The sequence below is a fragment of the Lampris incognitus genome, chromosome 9 (assembly GCF_029633865.1).
Source record: "Lampris incognitus isolate fLamInc1 chromosome 9, fLamInc1.hap2, whole genome shotgun sequence".
NCBI classification, from domain to species: Eukaryota; Metazoa; Chordata; class Actinopteri; order Lampriformes; family Lampridae; genus Lampris; species Lampris incognitus.
Window position 1 is genome coordinate 54,763,610 of NC_079219.1, and position 20,455 is coordinate 54,784,064.

General features: G+C 45.3%; 1 protein-coding gene across 1 annotated transcript in view; it reads right to left on the bottom strand.

The window, feature by feature from the left end:
• LOC130118226 (DENN domain-containing protein 3-like) overlaps positions 1-9,825 on the bottom strand; it is a 61,890-nt gene extending 52,065 nt beyond the window's left edge. Inside the window, exons 1-5 of the mRNA XM_056286624.1 lie at positions 9,793-9,825; positions 4,462-4,644; positions 1,457-1,664; positions 1,038-1,112; positions 236-351 (exon numbers count right to left, since the gene is read on the bottom strand). Coding sequence (XP_056142599.1) covers positions 236-351; positions 1,038-1,112; positions 1,457-1,664; positions 4,462-4,545 — 483 coding nt within the window. The 5' untranslated portion in view covers positions 4,546-4,644; positions 9,793-9,825. The remainder of the gene's footprint in view (positions 1-235; positions 352-1,037; positions 1,113-1,456; positions 1,665-4,461; positions 4,645-9,792) is intronic.
• Positions 9,826-20,455: the final 10,630 nt, after the last annotated feature.

The following is a 20,455-nucleotide window of genomic DNA, read 5'->3' on the forward strand; positions in this document are numbered from 1 at the left end:
TGTTGGTTTTAGCTAGCTGATTGTAGTACAATGTCATATAAGTGGGCTACACAGTAATGCCATCATGCTATTCAATCCTAAGTGACAGTGCTGCCCAAAAGTTGAGCTGTAATAAATAATTCTTCACAGCGATCCCCATCGATTAACTTTCTTTTCAGGTGATGAACACAACGTTGGGGTTTGGGTCAACTGTTGTAGTTTGGAAAATGCAGTGTGAGTAATGTTGGGTAGGTACCATTATAGGCCGGGGACATTGCATCACTACGCCATGAGTCTGGTTGCCAAATAAGTCGGTGAAAACCAGGAAGTGGAACTGCTCTTCTCTGTGCTCATTGGTTATTTGGAGCCCACCTGGTAAAACCATAAAAAACCAAGAGAAAATGATACATTACATGTATTTCTTTGTCCACATGTACATATGGATTGTATGAAAAAAACAGTACTACTGTGGCCTCCCCCCCGCCCCTTTTAATAATCAGGAAGGTTTACAAGATGGTTGTGAGACCAGGTATGTTGTATGGTTTGGAGTCGGTGGCACTGATGAAAAGACAGGAGGCGGAGCTGGAGGTGGCAGAGTTGAAGATGCTAAGATTTTCATTGGGAGTGATGAAGAAGGGCAGGATTAGGAACGAGTATATTAGAGGGACAGCTAAGGTTAGATGGTTTGGAGACAAAGCAAGAGAGCGAAGACTGAGATGGTTTGGACATGTGTGGAGGAGAGATGCTGGGTATATTGGGAGAAGGATGCTGAATATGGAGCTGCCAGGGAAGAGGAGAAGAGGAAGGCCAAAGAGGAGGTTTGTGGATGTGGTGAGGGAGGACATGCAGGTGGTTGGCGTGACAACGGAAGATGCAGAGGACAGGAAGAGATGGAAACGGATGATCCACTGTGGCGCCCCCTAACGGGAGCAGCTGAAAACAGTAGTCTAAACACTTTCTGTGTGTGTGTGTGTGTGTGTGTGTGTGTGTGTGTGTGTGTGTGTGTGTGTGTGTGTGTGTGTGTGTGTGTGTGTGTGTGTGTGTGTGTGTGTACACACCAGGGAAACACAGCTGAGGCAGAGCAATGAGATCAATGTCTTTAGGCACGCTAACATCTTCACTTCCTCCTCCTCCTCCACTTCTGCTCCCAGAAGAAGAACTAGACACTAAAAAGGAAAAAAAATAACACACACAGACGTTTACCATGGATGAAATGAATTGTTTATGGAACCAATGAGGCTTCACACTGAGGGTCATCTGCAACTAAGTCAGCCAACACTAAAATACTTTGCAGAAAACATGATTCCCTTAGTTTGAGATCCTACGCTAGACCTCACCAGTGGATTTTAGACCAGACTGAATCCAGTCCACATAAACTGACACGAGACGAGGCCAAGAAAAACAAGACCAGGTCAGCAGATACAGAACCAGATAACAGGCAAACACAAAACCCTATCAGTGGGGTACCAGACCAAACGACGGCACACCAGACCTTCGCCGAGGGGCACAATGCGTGGAGGTGTTCTCTCCCTTTTCTTCTTGATGAAGGAGCGCCGGCGCTTCCCAAATGGCCTCACGTCACTCCATGCATGCTCTTTGCTGACGAAGGGAGGAGCCAGGACATGGAGTACCTCAGGGTCCAACAGATCTGGAGTGCCGTTATTGTTAGCACCCTGCTGACTGGACTGAGAGAGAGAGAGAGAGAGAGAGAGAGAGAGAGAGAGAGAGAGAGAGAGAGAGAGAGAGGATTATTCTTTTTGTTATAATTTGCACAATCTTGGGCCTGGTCCACACCACTTACCTTTACCTGTATGTGACGGACACCTCACTAAACTGCTGCGGCTCACGCGCATGTGGTGTCCATACAGACAGCACTGCTGCTGCAGCGCTGCTACTGCCAGCCCCGTCTTTCTACACCGAGCTACTAGGCTAGCAGCAACAATCAAATGTCTCCTTTCATTTTAAATTTCACTTATATTTAGTTTAGATACATGTTGCCTCCGCTTCATCCTAACATGGAATTCTAAAATGGGGCGGCATGGTGGTGCAGTGGTTAGCATGGCCGCCTCAAAGCAAGAAGGTCCTGGGTTCGAGCCCTGGGGTAGTCCAACCTTGAGGGTCATCCCGGGTCGTCCTCTGTGTGGAGTTTGTATGTTCTCCCCGTGTCTGCGTGGGTTTCCTCCGGGTGCTCCGGTTTCCTCCCACAGTCCAAAGACATGTAGGTCAGGTGACTCGGCTGTACTAAATTGTCCCTAGGTGTGAATGTGTGTGTGTGTGTGTGTGTGTGTGTGTATGTGTGTGTGTGTGTGTGTGTGTGTGTGTGTGTGTGTGTGTGTGTGTGTGTGTCAGCCCTGTGATGGCCTGGCGGCCTGTCCAGGGTGTCTCCCCCGCCTGCTGCCCAATGACTGCTGGGATAGGCTCCAGCATGCCCATGACCCTGAGAGCAGGATAAGCGGTTTGGATGATGGATGGATGAAGGGATTTTCCCCCCTTTTTCTCTCCAATTGTACCCGGCCAGTTACCCCACTCTTCCGAGCCGTCCCGGTCGCTGTTCCACCCCCTCTGCCGATCCGGGGAGGGCTGCAGACTACCACATGACTCCTCCAATACATGTGGAGTTGCCAGCTGTTTTTTTTTTCACCTGACAGTGAGGAGTTTCGCCAGGGGGACGTAGCATGTGGGAGGATCACGCTATTCCCCCCCAGTTCCCCCTCCCCCCCGAACAAGCGCCCCGACCGACCAGAGGAGGCACTAAGTGCAGCGACCAGGACACTTACCCATATCCAGCTCCCCACCTGCTGACACAGCCAATTGTGTCTTTTAGGGACGCCCGACCAAGCCAGAGGCAACGCGGGAATTCGTTGGTAGGCCACGGAATAGACCGCTACGCTACCCGGACACCCCTCAAACTGAAAAATTTGTTTTCTAATTTTCTTGACTGTGGTAATTAAGTTTCTAAAGTTGCACTTAACTCAATCTAAAAACTGGCTTGACTCTTAATCAGTATTTTCTTAAGCCAAACAAGTGCACATACAACAAACAGCAGGAGGCTCACATGAGATGGAGGATGTAGCATGTCCAAGTAGAATATATACCATTAGTAGTTGAAATATAGAAAATATAGGATATTACTAGGTCTCATCATGTAAGTGTGAAGTGTATAAAGCAAAACTTACAAGTTCTCAAATAGGGAAACTGCAAATAGCTGGTCTCATCTATACAGCTTGTTGAATCCCTCACTGAATCCCACATGTGCAAAGCTAGCTGCACATTTCCAGATGAGCAGTTATGCTCACTTTTTCCCTGACAAGGACTTCATGCGAAATCTTAAATATAGAAGGATTAAGACTGTATAAGAACATCTACACAAATATCAAAGAATTTTACAGCACATATCAGTCACTCTTTACTTATACAGTACATTTCACACATTAAAATGCAACGCAGGGGGGCGCCAAGGTAGCGTAGCGGTCTATTCCGTTGCCTACCAACACGGGGATCGCCAGTTTGAATCCCCGTGTCACCTCCAGCTGGGTCGGGCGTCCCTACAGACACAATTGGCCGTGTCTGCGGGTGGGAAGCCAGGTGTGGGTATGTGTCCTGGTCGCTGCACTAGCGCCTCCTCTGGTCGGGGGAACTGGGGGGAATAGCGTGATCCTCCCACACGCTACATCCCCTTGGCGAAACTCCTCAATGTCAGGTGAAAAGAAGCGGCTGGCGACTCCACATGTATCGGAGGAGGCATGTGGTAGTCTGCAGCCCTTTCCGGATCGGCAGAGGGGGTGGAGCAGCGACCGAGACGGCTCGGAAGAGTGGAGTAACTGGCCGGGTACAATTGGAGAGAAAAAGGGGGAAATCCCGCCCCCCCCCAAAAAATGCAATGCAATGTGTTTTAATTGAAAGTGCTACACCAAGTCAAAGTGCACAGATTAAAAGAAGGGAAAAAGAAAACAGCAAACCTACAGATAGATGGGGGGGGGGGTCTCAATTATGGAGTAATGAGTATTAAGAAAATGATGTGGAGCGTTGATGAAAAACAGCGAGTATGCTTCATTCCCTTTCCCCGATGGAAAAAAAAGGGGAAAAAACAAAGTATAAATAAATAAATAAAATCCAGGTTTCCCTGTATAACATGGCCTGTTTGGAAGTAGTATTACATTCTGGCAATCACTCCAAGCCACAAAAAAACCTCTAAACGGACATTTTGTTTAGGTGGAAAAGAAGATCTCGGTGGTCGTAGCGGACCGCCACCCATCCAGTGAGCCGTGCTGATGAACCTACGCCATGTTTGCTGAATAGCCGTCGATTATAAAATCAGTGAACGCCGACGCAAACGACACATTATGAAGAGGAGTCAAACTTCCAGTGTCTGTCAAAGGATAGAAAAACCAGTGTGACAGAGAGGTGAGAGTGTGTGTGTGTGTGTGTGTGTGTGTGTGTGTGTGTGTGTGTGTGTGTGTGTGTGTGTGTGTGTGTGTGTACCTGGAAGAGCTCTCGGAGTTTGTCAGCAGGCACTCCCACCACCACGCAGGCTTCCAGCAGGGCAGGGGGCAGATGATCCGTCATGGCGGCCGCCTGCCTGGTCTCCTTTCAACGCCAACGGGCTCCTCTTCTGGCCCTTCGATCAAACCCGACCTAGAACCCGGCCTGAGTCGCCGGATCACACTTACGGAGAGGGGAAGGGACGTGCAGGAGAGGACGAACCAAACAAAGGGTGAGACAGAGAAAGAAAGACACTCTTTGTCCATGACTAGAAAAAAAAAACCCACTTCTATTTGCCCCCTTTGAAGGAGCTGAATAAGTTAACTGAGTCAGACCACATGACCCGCCGGCCGTCCAAACTCAATTTCACCGCCTTTATCAAGCACGGACATGACTCTACTGACCAAAACAACAGCCGCAGACACAAAACTGCATGTTTTTTAATATTACTAGAGGGCTATTACTCCGAGGATGCCTCAGAATGGAATAAACTACCTCTGGATTGTAAAAGACATAAAAAAAAACAAACAAGATATTTCAAAGGCAAAATAAAGACTTGGCTAAGTTTAGAAAGGCTGTCTAATATATACACAAGATATATATTCACATAAATATACATTCACATACCTACAGGCATATATATATATATATATATATATATATATATATATATATATATACACACAGTCATTTTTTATGTATTTATTCATTTTTCCTTTTGTCTCAATTTTTTTTTATTTTTATTGTGCCATCAATAATGTAATGTCTACTGCCATTGCTTACCAACAAGGACCACAGTGGAACATTTTTAACTTTGTTGTGTAATCCTTGGCAATTTAAAGCTTCTGCCTCGTCTTTTTTTGTCAAGTAAAACTACTACGACAACTAGCCCAGGTTCCTCAGCTGGTGAGAAGTAAAAAAACGATAGTGAAATAAAAGTTTTGATTATTGTCTTTCGTGAAGACGGTAATTCCTTGGCGACCTAAAACACGGTGAGTGACGTAGTATTTTGTACTTCTTACGTCACATTGTGTTATTGTTTATCACTTTTGGTCTACTAGGTGGACTTTGCTATTTCTTGGATTACTTCACATGGCTGGAATTAATACACATTCAGTCAAAACCCATTTGAAATTAACCCCATAATAATAATAATAATAATAATAAACATACAAGTAGCTAGGAGTGAACAACATGAACAATGTGTACTGAAAAAGTGGAGATTCTCCCTTCATTGGCCAATCGTGTCTTTTAGGGACGCCCAACCAAGCCGGAGGGATTCGAACCAGGATCCCAGTGTTGGTAGGCACCAGAATAGACCGCTACGCTACCCGGACACCCCTTCTGGAGCTTTTTTTTTTTTAGATAAGAATCTTCTTCTTCTTCTTCTTTCGGCTGCTCCTGTTAGGGGTCGCCACAGCGGATCATCTATTTCCATCTCTTCCTGTCCTCTGCATCTTCCTCTGTCAAACCAACCACCAACATGTTCTTCCTCACCACATCTATAAACCTGCTCTTTTCCTGTTGCCTGGCAGCTTCATCTCCACATCCTTCTCCCAATATAGCAAGAATCTCTCCTCTGCACATGTCCAAACCCTCTCAATCTTGCCTCTCTTGCTTTTGTCTCTAAACCATCCAACCTGAGCTGTCCCTCCAATATACTCGTTCCTAATCCTGTCAGTCTGTCCCAACGAAAACCTTAACATCTTCAACTCTACCACCTCCACCTCCAGCTCCATCTCCTTTCTTTTGGTCAGTGCCACCATCTCCAAAACATACAACAAAGCTGGTCTCACAACCATCTTGTAAACCTTCCCTTTAACTCTTACTGGTACCCTTCTGTCGCAAATCACTCCTGACACTCTTCTCCACCCACTCCACCCTGCCTGCGCTCTCTTCTTCACCCCTCTTCCACACACACAGTTACTTTGAACAGCTGACCCCAAGTATCTAAACTTATCCACCTTCGTCACCTCCACTCCTTGCATCCTTACCATTCCACTGTCCTCCCTCTCATTCATGCATAGGTATTCCATCTTGCTCCTATTAACTTTTATTCCTCTTCTCTCCAGTGCATACCTCCACCTCTCCAGGCTCTCAACCTGCTCCCTACTCTCAGTACAGATCACAATGTCATCAGCGAACATCATCGTCCACGAAGACCCCTGCCTGATGTCGTCCGTCAACCTGCCCATCACCATTGCAAACAAGAAAGGGCTCAGAGCCCATCCTTGATGTAAATCACCTCCAACTTGAACCCATCTGTCATTCCAACCGCACACCTCACCACCGTCACACTGCCCTCATATATGTCCTGCACCACTCCTACATACTTCTCTGCAACTCCCGACTTCCTCATACAATACCACACCTCCTCTCTCGATACCCTGTCATGTGCTTTCTCTAAATCCACAAAGGCACACTGTTGTAGGTTCTTCTGACCTTCTGTATAGACATTCTCAACGCAAACATCGCATCTGTGGTGCTCTTTCCTGGCATGAAACCATACTGCTGCTTGCTAATCATCACCTCTCCTCTTAACCTAGCTTCTATTACTCTTTCCCATATCTTCATGCTGTGGCTGATCACCTTTATACCTCTGTAGTTACTACAGTTCTGCACATCATCCTTAGTCTTGAAAATCGGTACCAGTATGCTTCTTCTCCACTCCTCAGGCATCCTCTCCCTTTCTAAGATTGTGTTAAACAATCTAGTTAAAAACCCACTGCCATCTCCCCTTAACATCTCCATGCCTCCACAGGTATGTCACCTGGACCAACCGCCTTTCCACTCTTCATCCTCTTCATAGCTGCCCTCAGTTCCTCCTTGCTAATCCACAGTACTTCCTGATTCACTATCCCTACATCGTCCAACCTTCTCTCTCTCTCTCTCTCTCTCTCTCTCTCTCTCTCTCTCTCTCTCACTCATTTTCTTCATTCATCAGCCCCTCAAAGTACTCCTTCCACCTTCTCAACACACTCTCCTTGCTTGTCAGCACATTTCCATCTCTATCCTTCATCACCCTGACCTGCTACACATCCTTCCCAACTCGGTACCTCTGTCTAGCCAATCGATTCGAGTCATTTCCTCCTTCCTTAGTGTCCAACCTCTCATTCAACTCACCATACGCATTTTCCTCTGCCTTCACCACCTCTATGTCAAATATTTAATCCCACCTACCGTTTGATTTGACTGGTTTAACCGTTTAATTTGGGCGTGGTTAAATATCAGTTTCATTGGTTTGAATGAGGTTGAACAAGGGTTGGGGTTAGGGATGGGATTAAATGTTCGATGTTGAACCCTGCCCAGCTCTGCAGGCTGCAGCCAGGTACTCCTCATGGAAAGCGGTGTTGGTCAAGCGAGCTAGAGAGTGAATGAGGAGAGGGAGCGGTGATGGCGAGAACAAACCTTTTTTTTTTTTAGAAGGTTTTTAATCATCGCAACTTTTTAGATTCAAGACTTGGGCCACGGCTTCGCTTGTCATATCCATAAATCTTTGGGCATTCAAACATGCTTAATTCATTCATTAAAAAGACGAGTTCTGGAGGCACAAACATTAAATTTGGGTCACATTGATGAGACTGATCAGAACTTATATGTCAAATTGCAGATGTTAAAATGCTAGCTCTGAAATTGGGAACCAAGCTTTGGCCAATTTCCCTTTTTTAGCAACCTTCTGATCTGCCGGCTTGCAAATCCAGTAAGGCCGATACTGTCAGGCGTGAGCAGGACCCAAATGCAGACACAGTAACAGGTGAAACAAAGGGTTAATTATAGGAAACAGGAGGGTATCAGGAACACATGACAGTTACATGACTGTACACTCTGACAACCAACAAACTAAACAGCCTAACTTAAAAACACCGAAACTTAATTGAAAAATCAACAACAGCTTTGGGGCAAACGGGTCACTGAGGAAAACTGGACGGGACACAGGACCCGGATGGTGTCAATGGAAACAGGGCTGGTGTGGCCGGAACCGGCAGCGCCCATTACAGACGTGGTGAGATGTGTCTCCAACTGCGTCTTACCCATCAAGCATTTCTCATGCACGTTCAACATTTACAAATAAAGCCGAATCGAGGGTTTCGGTTTAAGTACAAGAAAAGTACCGCTTCAAGATTGAGTAGCAAATACTTGAGCAAAAATTTGATACTTGAGCTAAAACAAATACACAAGTATTCATCATATTGGCTGGGTGTGGCGACAAAGCAAGTAGCTTAAATAAAAATCACATTTAATAAAGTAAAGGGTCTATTGGCCAACTTACTCAGAAAAATAACTGCAAAATTAAATTCGCCCCGTATTCAGTGCACAACCACATCCTGAACACGGAATAACGTTGTTTCAATTCCATTGCAATGAAGAGGAACATTTACTGAACATTTTATGAGGAAAAATTGAAATAAATCACTCTACATGCTATATGGATATTTCCTTAGGTTCAAGTTTTAGTCTGTTGGCAACCATGTGTGAATTATGTTGGGTGCCACACGGTTCTGGATTAAGGCCGAGTTGGTTATCCCCCCCCCCCCCATGGTGTCCCGGGTGTGACGTCTCTAATCGGAATTATGATTATAATAAGCGAAGCAACACATTAGTGAGGCATTTTAAGCACAGGCGTTTCTAGCCCATTTTGGGGGGTGCTGCAGCACCCCTAAATTGAACCCCAGCACCCCTAAAATTTAAGAGATTTTTTTATTTTTTTACTCTATGTCCATGTTTAATAAGCTGAAGAAATGTCAAAACCATATCCAGTATATGGTTTAAACGTAATATTTTAACAACAAAAATACAGCACCCCCATGCTTCGAAAATGGTTTGATCCACCGCCCCCCCCCCAATTTATCTTGACTGGCCGGCCAGCACTCTGGGGTGCTCAGCACCCCTAAAGCTCTGATCCTAGAACCGCCCCTGATTTTAAGGAAGGGCACAAACGTGGCCAACAACCGCAACACACACGCCTGGCCTGGCGGGGGGGGGGGGGGTACCGGGGGGGCGCCTCTGTTGGGATAAACTGAGACTAAAGGGGAATTTTAAGACTAGATAACTCCAGCCGTCACAGGCGAATCTCTCTGAACGGCCAAATTCGGATGGTTACATGAACAGAGCAGATGATGAACCAGGTCTGACCCGGAGGCTCGAGACCGGCCGGTCCAGTTCGCTAACCCAGCTCATCCACCTGTGGACACACACGACCGCAGGCTGCGCTCCTCGGTAAAAGTTGGGACTTGATTCAACCGGACGACTTTTTCAAAAAATAATTAAAAAAAAAACATGTCGGCCAATACACTCGGAACTGGTTTAAACTCCGGGTTTTAAGCTACCAACCTGTCCACGCGTTACGGAGTCGGTACCGCCGCGACGCCCATCCCGACAGGTCCCCTCAAGCCGCTGACTGGAACTCCCGCGCCGGCTGCCGGTCTGACGAGCCAGCTTCCGGTCTGGGTGGTTTTCATTTCACGTCGCGCGTCGAACATGCGCGGTGATTGACACCGGGGGGGACGCGCGCGCGCCAGCGTCAATAGCCCATCACGGATGGCTTCAGTCGTCATTATGGATTTTTACATAGTTGATCCGATGATAAAACAAAAACCTGCTCTAAAAAATGACTTTTGAACTTTCCAAACTTCCACCTTCGAATCAAGTCTTTTTAATCGTACCAGGCCTATACAGCTTTATAATAATGTAAACTACTAATAAGACACGTTAGTCCCTAGCTAACGAATTTGACCCTTTAGCCGAGCGGTTAGCGATGTCGCCTTGTGGTGCAGTGCACCCCGTATCGAATCCCGCACCGGGCAACAAAATAACCGCTTACAATAAGTTTGTTCGCAACGGCAAAACGCCCGAGCTACAGCTGAGCCACAGCAAACGAGCATCCCATAATGAGTCTGCCTCTCTTCTGGACATCACGTGCCGCTTGAACCGCAGCCATGGTAATTAAATGCTATTCATTAAGTTGCAATGCCTATTGTAGATTACCCGTCATATCTGATATTAAACGCTCCAGAATTACACAACATTATTCTCCCTTACCGCTCTAATTACAAATGTTACATCAATACATTGTTAGGGGTCCGGACAGCAAAGCAGCAGGAACTGTGTTTGTTCCGATTATTAATTATTATTATTATTGTGACCTCTACAGGCTTTACAGAGCAACCAAACTTGGCAGATTCCGAAATGTAGGGCAGTGGTCCTGTCGGATGGCGGCGCTGTTGAAGCGTTGCGGAACCAAAAGTATGACATGGGAGATTTTGTGGCACCATGAAATGCAAGTAGGACTTCGGGAGGTGCCACAAAATCTCCTCCATAAAACAAAACAAACAAAAAAACGCTGCAACCTGAAAAAACACACGCGCTTTTCCTAGTTTGTAAATGTCTATATGTCCGCATAATCCGATCACACGTGACTCCTCTTTATTAAAACGATCTGTTTATGCTTTTCAATTAGTTTGTCGACGTCACCCCGTCTCATTTATTCTCGTTCCCCCGTTTTCCTACGCAACGTCGCCATCTATGGGAAATTGGTTGCAATTACAAGTTGCAGCACTATGAAAAGGAAGCTGTGGTTTGGAGATTTTCTCCCGTACCTCCCTGCAGATTTGTCCAAATTTAGTCATGCTGAGTGTTTGTAATCAGTTACTTCAAAGTTGTTCCAAACATTTTAACGATATTCAGTTCTGGGCTTTGGGTCGATGACTCGGTGACTTCAAATTCTTGTTCTGGTGCCATTTCAGTGTTGATTTAGTTGGATACTCAGGACTGTTTGGTCCACTTGTTTGGAGTCTCCTCCATCATGATTCTGCCACCACCATGACTCCGGACCGATATGGTGATAGATTTTCTGGGGGCAGAGTCCATTGCCTCATGCTCCTTTCTCCATGTTATGCTTTTTTGCAAACTCCAGTTTGCAAAATGGCTTCCATTGGGCCACTCCACCAATGACCTTAAGATTAATCCTGTTGTGGAGAAATCTCAAGAGCAATAACAGGAGTTGTGTGTGTGTAAAGGGATTGAACATTTATACAAACTTTGACGCAGCTATTCCTTTTAACCAATTTGTAAAAGTTAATTTAAATAAGATCCACTTTTACATAATGGGTTAGTATGTGTAGATCGAGTAAAAAACTCCCAAGTTCACTCTTCTTTGCATTTCCTTGCAAATTGTGGAAAAGGGGAATGGTGCTGAATACCTTCTGGAGGGTTTGCATATATTCAGTGTCTTTTCATGCTGCACCAGCTCTAGCATTGTACTGTCCACCTTGTTTGTTCCCATTGGACCACAAGTCCGACAGGTCCACTGCAGAGTGTCATAGTGAGTGATGACAAAGCACCAGGTCTTAAAAAGGCTCTAAAATGAACAGGGCAAACAATGGGCATACGTTGAGTTACATGTGAGGGATTATTTGTTTAGACACAGACACACACGTTTTACAATTGAAGGTACATTCATTGTTTTTTATGCAAGTCATTGGTACAAAAATACCTTGCTCTCAGGGTACAAAAGTTTGTACAGCAGCAGAAAAAAAAGAAAAAGGCAGCTGACTTGAACAAAATCAGTGATTGACTTTAAAATAAAATATGGAATTGCATGAGAACATTTTCATAGTGACATCTGTATAAAATCCAAAAGGTTCAAATCACACATTAGAAAATACAATTCACAGTGGGACTTCTTGTTTCCTCGACTAAAGCTATTTAAGTTCAAATAAATACCAGTAAGAAATCCAATATTATATGGCATTGTAAATCAGAGGCGGGCATTTGTTAGGTTTCTATCAAAAAGGTATTTCAAAGCATTTTAGTTCTTTTCAGGTACAACATTGAGTTTTACTGGTCTGGTCCCATTGTGCAGATCATAGTGTTGGTTCATCCCCAGCATCCCTCCCGAGAAATGTTCTTTAGTGGAATGGAAATACTTCTAAAGCAGCATTTATACCTGTACATTTAGTTGCTCTGCTGAAATCAACATAAATCTAATTCTCTTTAATAAGTAGTTGGGATGGCAGATTCTCTTCCAAATTGTAGAGGAATGAGTGGAGAACCCTATCTTATCATTATTAATATCTATCTATCCATCTATCTATCTATCTATCTATATCCCAAAGGCATCTGTGAGATGAAACCACAATTTCCCGCCTGTGGTTCAGTATTTTGTTAAATTTTTTTTTATAGAAAGTGCATGTTCTTAATGATGCTGAGTCTTGATGTTTAGATTTAAAGAAAAAAAAAATCAAAGGCAGGGATAATATTTGCACTTGAAATGTGTAGTCAATTATAATTTGAAAGTGACTTTTTTGTATAGGCATAGAGATGTCACCACTGATTTTTACAAACGTCATTAAAATCAATAGGTACTGCTAGCCACACTGTAGGTACCATACAGAGAAAAAAAAGAAGTACAGCCTGATATTTAACATGTAGATGAACATGTTAAATCAGCATTCACTAGTAATTATTTTTTATTAAATATTTCCTTAAGGTGCTTTTGGAGAACTGGGCCCAGAGCCATTCCTAAATAAATAAATATTAAAGCACTCGTGTCATTTCAACACACACAAGCAGAGTCCCTGCGTCCCTTATAGTGATGCGCTGTGAAATGTAAAGCACTTTCCTCAATTAAAAAGTTCCCTTTATGTTCACTGTAAAATCCTGCAAGTTGAGGATGCTCCCTTTAACCCAGCTATAATACCTGAGAGAGCGCTGTTTGCTTTAATCGTCGGCGTGACGGGGAAGCTGCCGGCTTGATACAAGAAATAATGGTTAATTTGCTGCAGAGGCCATGTGTGCCATCTAACTTCAGATGTTTCAGTAACTACAAAGTGCAAGAACTGCAAAGTCCTTCAACGCTGTCCAATAGATAATCTACACAACACAAACTCAAGCATGACTGGTTTACACACTGAATGCTGCCAACTTTGAGAGAAGCAAAGCATTTGCACATGGAACCTGCAACATCAACATAAAGGTGACGGCACGACGAAACAAGGCCCTGTGTCTGTTGAGCTTTTTTTGCCACCACCCTGGGTGAGGTAATTCTAATTATTTGCATAGATAAGCGATTGGCATTGATTGCATAGACATCTCCTTGCAGCATTAGAGTAAAAAACGTCCAGAGTGTCTTTGTAACAAACCATGGATGTGTCCATCACTGAGTGAGTGTATACCCTCATATGTATTATTGTGTGGGCGGCATGTAAGGTAAACAGGTTCGACACTACACTGTAGAGTATCATGTGCATACATAGGGGAGTAAGGCATGTTTATGACCTCATACTGTGTGCTGGGGTCTGACTAGATTACATGTTGTACACATCTCAATTCATCAATGCTGGAAATAGCCCCCAACAGTTTGCTCTGTTAACTCCCCTGTCATTTTGTTTCCTTGCCCTCTACACTCGTGATGCACTCATTATTTTTCTGTTTTCTGGTTTACAATATTTTATAGTGTACAACCATAGACCTTCGATGGAAAACTGAAAATGAGGACAATGTTCTCCTTTCTCCTTTCCGTAAGATCAAGCTAATGTCAAGCTAATGGGTCCATTGATCAGCATGGACCCATGCTGATCGATGGGTCCATGGCAGTGAGCTGACCCAGGGTCAGGGTCAGCTCACCGCCATCGCAAAATGTCAAGACAAATTGCGATTCGTTTAGTATAATCACAGAGTATTCATCTTCAATTGGCTTCTTAATAGTTAATAGTTGGATATGAAAACCCAGTCATGACGAATGTATTTCCACATTGGAAAAGAATGTTTGAAATCCACATGTTGAAATGATTCAACTGAATGTGACTACTGTACTGGTTATCGCATGTCACATTAAACCAGAACACGAGAGGTTAAAGTTGAGAAGTCATGATATGTGTGCAAGATCTGTCAAAATGAAATTGAAAGTCACAGCTACTGCACCAGTTTCCCAGCTACAGCACAAGTTTCCCAGCTACAATGTAAAACAATAAAACAAAGTCACCACCCACTTTTAAAACCAATGAATGTTTGCGAGTAAAACCCAGCCACCGAAGATGCACAAGCCAGTGCATTCTTAGTGCCGGTCCCAAGCCTGGATAAATGGGGAGGGTTGTGTCAGGAAGGGCATCCGGCGTAAAACCTTTGCAAAATCAAATATGAGGACCATAAATCATATTTGCATACCGGATCGGTTGAGGCCCGGGCTACCAATGACTGCCAACGGTACTGTTGGCCAGCAGGGTGCCGATGGAAAATATGCTACTGTTGGGCGAAAGAGAAGGAGAGGGGGAAGCCATGTCCCGAGGCAGTGGGAGAGGAGGAAGGGTAGGAGTGTGGAGGTGAGAGTCTGAACTTTGAATGTTGGCACTATGACTGGTAAAGGGAGAGAGCTGGCTGATACGATGGAGAGAAGGAAGGTAGATATACTGTGTGTGACCAGGTGGAAGGGAAGTAAGGCCAGGAGCATCGGAGGTGGGTTCAAACTCTTCTACCGTGGTGTGGATGGGAGGAAGATGATGTCAAGAGTGTGTTGGAGGTGAAGAGAGTGTCAGACAGAGTGACGAGTATGAAGCTGAAAACCAAAGGTATGATGATGAATGTTGTCAGCGCATATGCCCCACAAGCTGGGTGTGGGATGGAAGATAAAGAAGAATTCTGGAGCTGGCTGAAGTGATGGAGAGGGTACCCAAGGAGGAGAGTTTGATTGGAGCGAACTTCAATGGGCATGTTGCTGAAGGGAACAGAGGTGATGAGGAGGTATGGTGTCAAGGAGAGGAATGTGGAGGGATAGACGGGTGGTGGATTTGAAGAGTGAAGGCAGAGCCAAAGATCAAATGGTGGAAGTTGAATAAGGAAGACTGTTCAGGTAGTTCAGGGAGGAGTAAAGTCAGGCACTGGGTGGAAGCAAACAGTTGCCGCATGGCTGGGCAACTACTGCCGATATACTGAGAGAGACAACTAGGAAGATACTTGATATGTCATCTGGACAGAGGAAGGAAAACAAGGAGACTTGGTGGTAGAATGAGGAAGTACAACAAAGTATACAGAGGACGAGGTTAGAAAGAAGAAGTGGGATAGTCAGAGAGATAAAGAAAGTAGACAGGAGTACAAGGAGATGTGGCGTAAAGTGAAAAGAGAGGTGGCGAAGGCAAAGTAAAAGGTGTATGGTGAGTTTTACAAGAGATTGGACACTAAGGAAGGAGAAAAGGACTTGTACCGATTGGCTACACAGAGAGACTGAGTTGGGAAGGATGTGCAGCAGGTTAGGGTCATTAAGAATAGAGATGGAAATGTGCTGAAAAGCGAGGAGAATGTGTTGAGAAGGTCGAAGGAGTACTTTGAGAGGCTGATGAATGAAGAAAATGAGGGAGAGCGAGAGAGAGAGGGTTGGACGATGTAGGAATAGTGAACCAGGAAGTGTGGTGGATTAGCAAGGAGGAAGTGAGGGCAGCTATGAAGACAATGAAGATTGGAAAGGCAGTTGGTCCTGATGACATACCTGTAAAGGCATGGAGATGTTAAGGAGAGATGTCAGTGGAGTTTTTAACTAGATTGCTTAACATAATCTTGGAGTTGAATCTTGAGTTATTCCGCTTCTGGTGTGGGAAGACGGTGGTGCAAATTCACATTTGCGGCAGCCTCACCCTGTACCATCCATGCAGTGTCTTTATCCACGTCTGGGTCTAAGTTTTGTCTTCGTTTGATGGCTGGGAGAGCTGGAGCTGGATCGGCTGGGAGAGCTTCATCTGCTGTGTCCTGCGGGCCCAGGGACCACGGCCCTGCCTGGAGCTGTGCCCGAAGAGGTAACACCAAGGGCGATCTGACAAGACGCTGAAGCAGGACAGGCTAAACTAAACTAGTAGCCCATGCAGACCGTCAGTTCCGATAACACTGAGGGCGGTCTGGCGGCGGCTTCGCCTAGTGTTGAATGTGTTTTTAGTGTCGTCGTGTGAAGTGCGGGGAGGTGTGTTTAAGGTGTCTGGCTGGGAGAGCTAGCGTTGGATCTGCTGAGGGAGCCTGGTCTGCTGTGTCCTGTGGGCCCAAGGACTACAGCCCTGACCGGAGCTGCACCCAAAGAGGAAACACAGAGGGCAGTCTGACAGGACGCGGAAGCGGGGCAGGCTAAGCTAACTGTTAGCCCGTGCAGACCGGCAGTTCCGACAGTCATCCTGCCTGGCGTTCATTCTCCTGGACAGTGACTTTTTTTTTTGTTTAGTTTTGATATACACTCACTGGCCACTTTATTAGGTACACCTTGCTAGTACCGGGTTGGACCCCCTTTTGCCTTCAGAACTGCCTTAATCCTTCGTGGCATAGATTCAACAAGGTACTGGAAACATTCCTCAGAGAGTTTGGTCCATATTGACATGATAGCATCACGCAGTTGCTGCAGATTTGTCGGCTGCACATCCATGATGCGAATCTCCCGGTCCACCACATCCCAAAGGTGCTCTATTGGATTGAGATCTGGTAACTGTGGAGGCCATTTGAGTACAGTGAACTCATTGTCATGTTCAAGAAACCAACTCTGAGATTATTCGAGCTTTATGACATGGCGCGTTATCCTGCTGGAAGTAGCCATCAGAAGATGGGAACACTGTGGTCATAAAGGGATGGACATGGTCAGCAACAATACTCAGGTAGACTGTGGCGTTGACACGATGCTCAATTGGTACTAAGGGGCCCAAAGTGTGCCAAGAAAATATCCCCCACACCATTACACCACCACCACCAGCCTGAACCGTTGATACAAGGCAGGATGGATCCATGCTTTCATGTTGTTGACGCCAAATTCTGACCCTACCATCCGAATGTCGCAGCAGAAATCGAGACTCATCAGACCAGGCAACGTTTTTCCAATCTTCTATTGTCCAATTTTGGTGAGCCTGTGCGAATTGTAGCCTCAGTTTCCTGTTCTTAGCTGACAGGAGTGGCACCCGGTGTGGTCTTCTGCTGCTGTAGCCCATCTGCCTCAAGGTTCGACGTGTTGTGCGTTCAGAGATGCTCTTCTGCATACCTCGGTTGTAATGAGTGGTTATTTGAGTTACTGTTGCCTTTCTGTCAGCTCGAACCAGTCTGGCCATTCTCCTCTGACCTCTGGCATCAACAAGGCATTTTCGCCCACAGAACTGCCGCTCACTGGATATTTTCTCTTTTTCGGACCATTCTCTGTAAACCCTAGAGATGGTTGTGCGTGAAAATCCCAGTAGATCAGCAGTTTTTGAAATACTCAGACCAGCCCGTCTGGCACCAACAACCGTGCCACGTTCAAAGTCACTTAAATCACCTTTCTTCCCCATTCTGATGCTCGGTTTGAACTGCAGCAGATCGTCTTGACCATGTCTACATGCCTAAATGCATTGAGTTGCTGCCATGTGATTGGCTGATTAGAAATTTGCGTTAACGAGCAGTTGGACAGGTGTGCCTAATAAAGTGGCCGGTGAGTGTATGTGTTAGTTTGGATCTTCTTGTACTTGTGTTCTTGTAGTTTGTGGATATGTGTCTTTGTGTTGCACTGCTGTGGGCTGGGGGACACGATGTTTCGTTTCATTTCATGTGCGCAAGTGCATGAAATGAAATGAAAAAATGTTTCTGATTCTGAAAGTGAAAGGATTTCTAAGGAATGGAGAAGCAGCATACTGGTACCGATTTTCAAGAATAAGGGTGGTGCAGAACTGTAGCAACTACAGAGGTATAAAGTTGATCAGGAACAGCATGAAGATATGGGAAAGAGTAATAGAAGCTAGGTTAAGAGCAGAGGTGACAATTAGCGAGCAGCAGTATGGTTTCATGCCAGGAAAGAGCACCACAGATGTGATGTTTGATTTGAGAATGTCGATGAAGAAGTATAGAGAAGGTCAGAAGGAGTTTCAACATTGTTTCTTTATAGATTTAGAGAAAGTGCCAAGAGAGGAGGTGTGGTATTATATGAGGGAGTCGGGAGTTGCAGAGAAGTATGTAGGAGTGGTGCAGGATATGTATGAGGGCAGTTGGACAGTGGTGAGGTGTGCAGTAGGAATGACAGATGGGTTCAAGGTGGAGGTGGGATTACATCAAGGATCGGATCGGCTCTGAGCCCTTTCTTGTTCGCAATGGTGATGGACAGGTTGATGGATGAGATCAGGCAGGAGTTTCAGTGGACTATGATGTTCGCGGATGACATTGTGATGTGTAGCGAGAGTAGGGTGTAGGTTAAGGAGAGCTTGGAAAAGTGGAGGTATTCACTGGAGAGAAGAGGAATCTAAGTCAGTAGGAGTGAGATGTAATACTATGTGTGAATGAGAGGGAGGACAGTGGAATGGTGAGGATGCAAAGAGGAGAGGTGACGAAGTCGTATGAGTTTAAATACTTGGGGTCAACTGTTCAAAGTAATGGGGAGTGCGGAAGAAAGGTGAAGAAGCGAGTACAGACAGGGTGGAGTGGGTGGAGAAGAGTGTCGGGAGTGATTTGCAACAGAAGGGTACCAAGGGAAGGTTTACAAGATGGTAGTGAGACCAGCTATGTTATATGGTTGGAGACAGTGGCACTGACGAAAAGACAGGAGGTGGAGCTGGAGGTGGCGGAGTTGAAGATGCTGAGATTTTCATTGGAAGTGACAAAGGAGGACAGGATTAGGAACGAGTATATCAGAGGAACAGCTCAGGTTGGACGGTTTGGAGACAAAGCAAGAGATGTGAGATTGAGATGGTTTGGACATGTGCAGAGGAGAGATGCTGGGTATACCGGGAGAAGGACGTGAAGATGAAGGACGAAGGATGCTGAAGATGGGAGCTGCCAGGCAACAGGAAAAGAGGAAGGCCAAAGAGGAGATTTATGGGTGTGGTGAGGGAGAACATGCAGGTGGCTGGCGTGACAGAGGACGCTGCAGAGGACAAGAAGAGATGGAAATGGATGATCCGCTGTGGCGACCCCTAACAAGAGCAGCCAAAAGTAGTAGTAGTAGTAGTAGTAGTAGTAGTGGTAGCAGTAGTTGTAGCAAAGAACATTTGCAAGAACATTCGGTAACTTGTAAACCGGTCAAAATGTGAACATACTGAAGAACCTGTAGAACCTGTTTTAGGATAGGTTAAGAACCAAAACCGGAACCTTCACCAACAAATTGAGAACTGTCTGGCAAAGAAAAATTGTAAACTAAAATGTCAATATACTCCATCAGTGGTGTGTACAGCATACATTCACCTGTCTGTTCAGTCTACAGATACGGTGGAGCGGTACAGCGAACAATGTTTTTACAGCACTGAGATTCTGTTCATTAAGCTTAAACCGAGTCCTGACTATGGAGACTTGAGTTGTGAGAGGTACAGGAAAGCCTCTCTCTTCCTGGATGCACGCTGTCTGAAGTAAAAATCAGTCTAGAGCTCTACAGACAGTTTCAGGGAACTCCACTGCTGAACTTGACGACTACTGTTGACAGTGATGTGACAGTGGAGTTCAGACTGAAAAACGAGCTGTGTGGCCTTCCTATCTCAGAGTCTACAACACCAACAGGCTACCATTACAAGATAAGGACTAAGCATTATGAGTTTGACCTAATACTTGATGTCCACTGGCTCTGCGTCTCAATGGACCACACCTCCCAAGAGCAAATTTGTTATTCGTAAGGATACAAGAAACCCTATGAAAGGCAACAGTGTTTTGGCACGGTTTCTCCTTTCTTGTTGCCCTTTTTCTATCTACTCTTCCATCATTAATAACACTTATACATCCAACCTGCACCTTTTCAAATGCCGAGTTTTTCATTTTTTAGGGACAGTTTCCCTACTCTTTCAGTGAGGACCAGGAGGCCCATCCATTCATCCATTAATCAATCTGTGTTCGTACCTGTTCCACAACAACAATCCCTAGCCATCTGTTGTTTCTTTTTGCTAGTCGGGTTTGACTTACTATCGCAGGCGAGCGTCTTAACATGTGCCGGCTTCCCGGAGGTTCACTAAACTGGACCTATGTACAATTAAGACTGCCCGTTTTGTAAATTAAACATACCTGGGTATAATTCCCATTTGCTGTGGTTTTA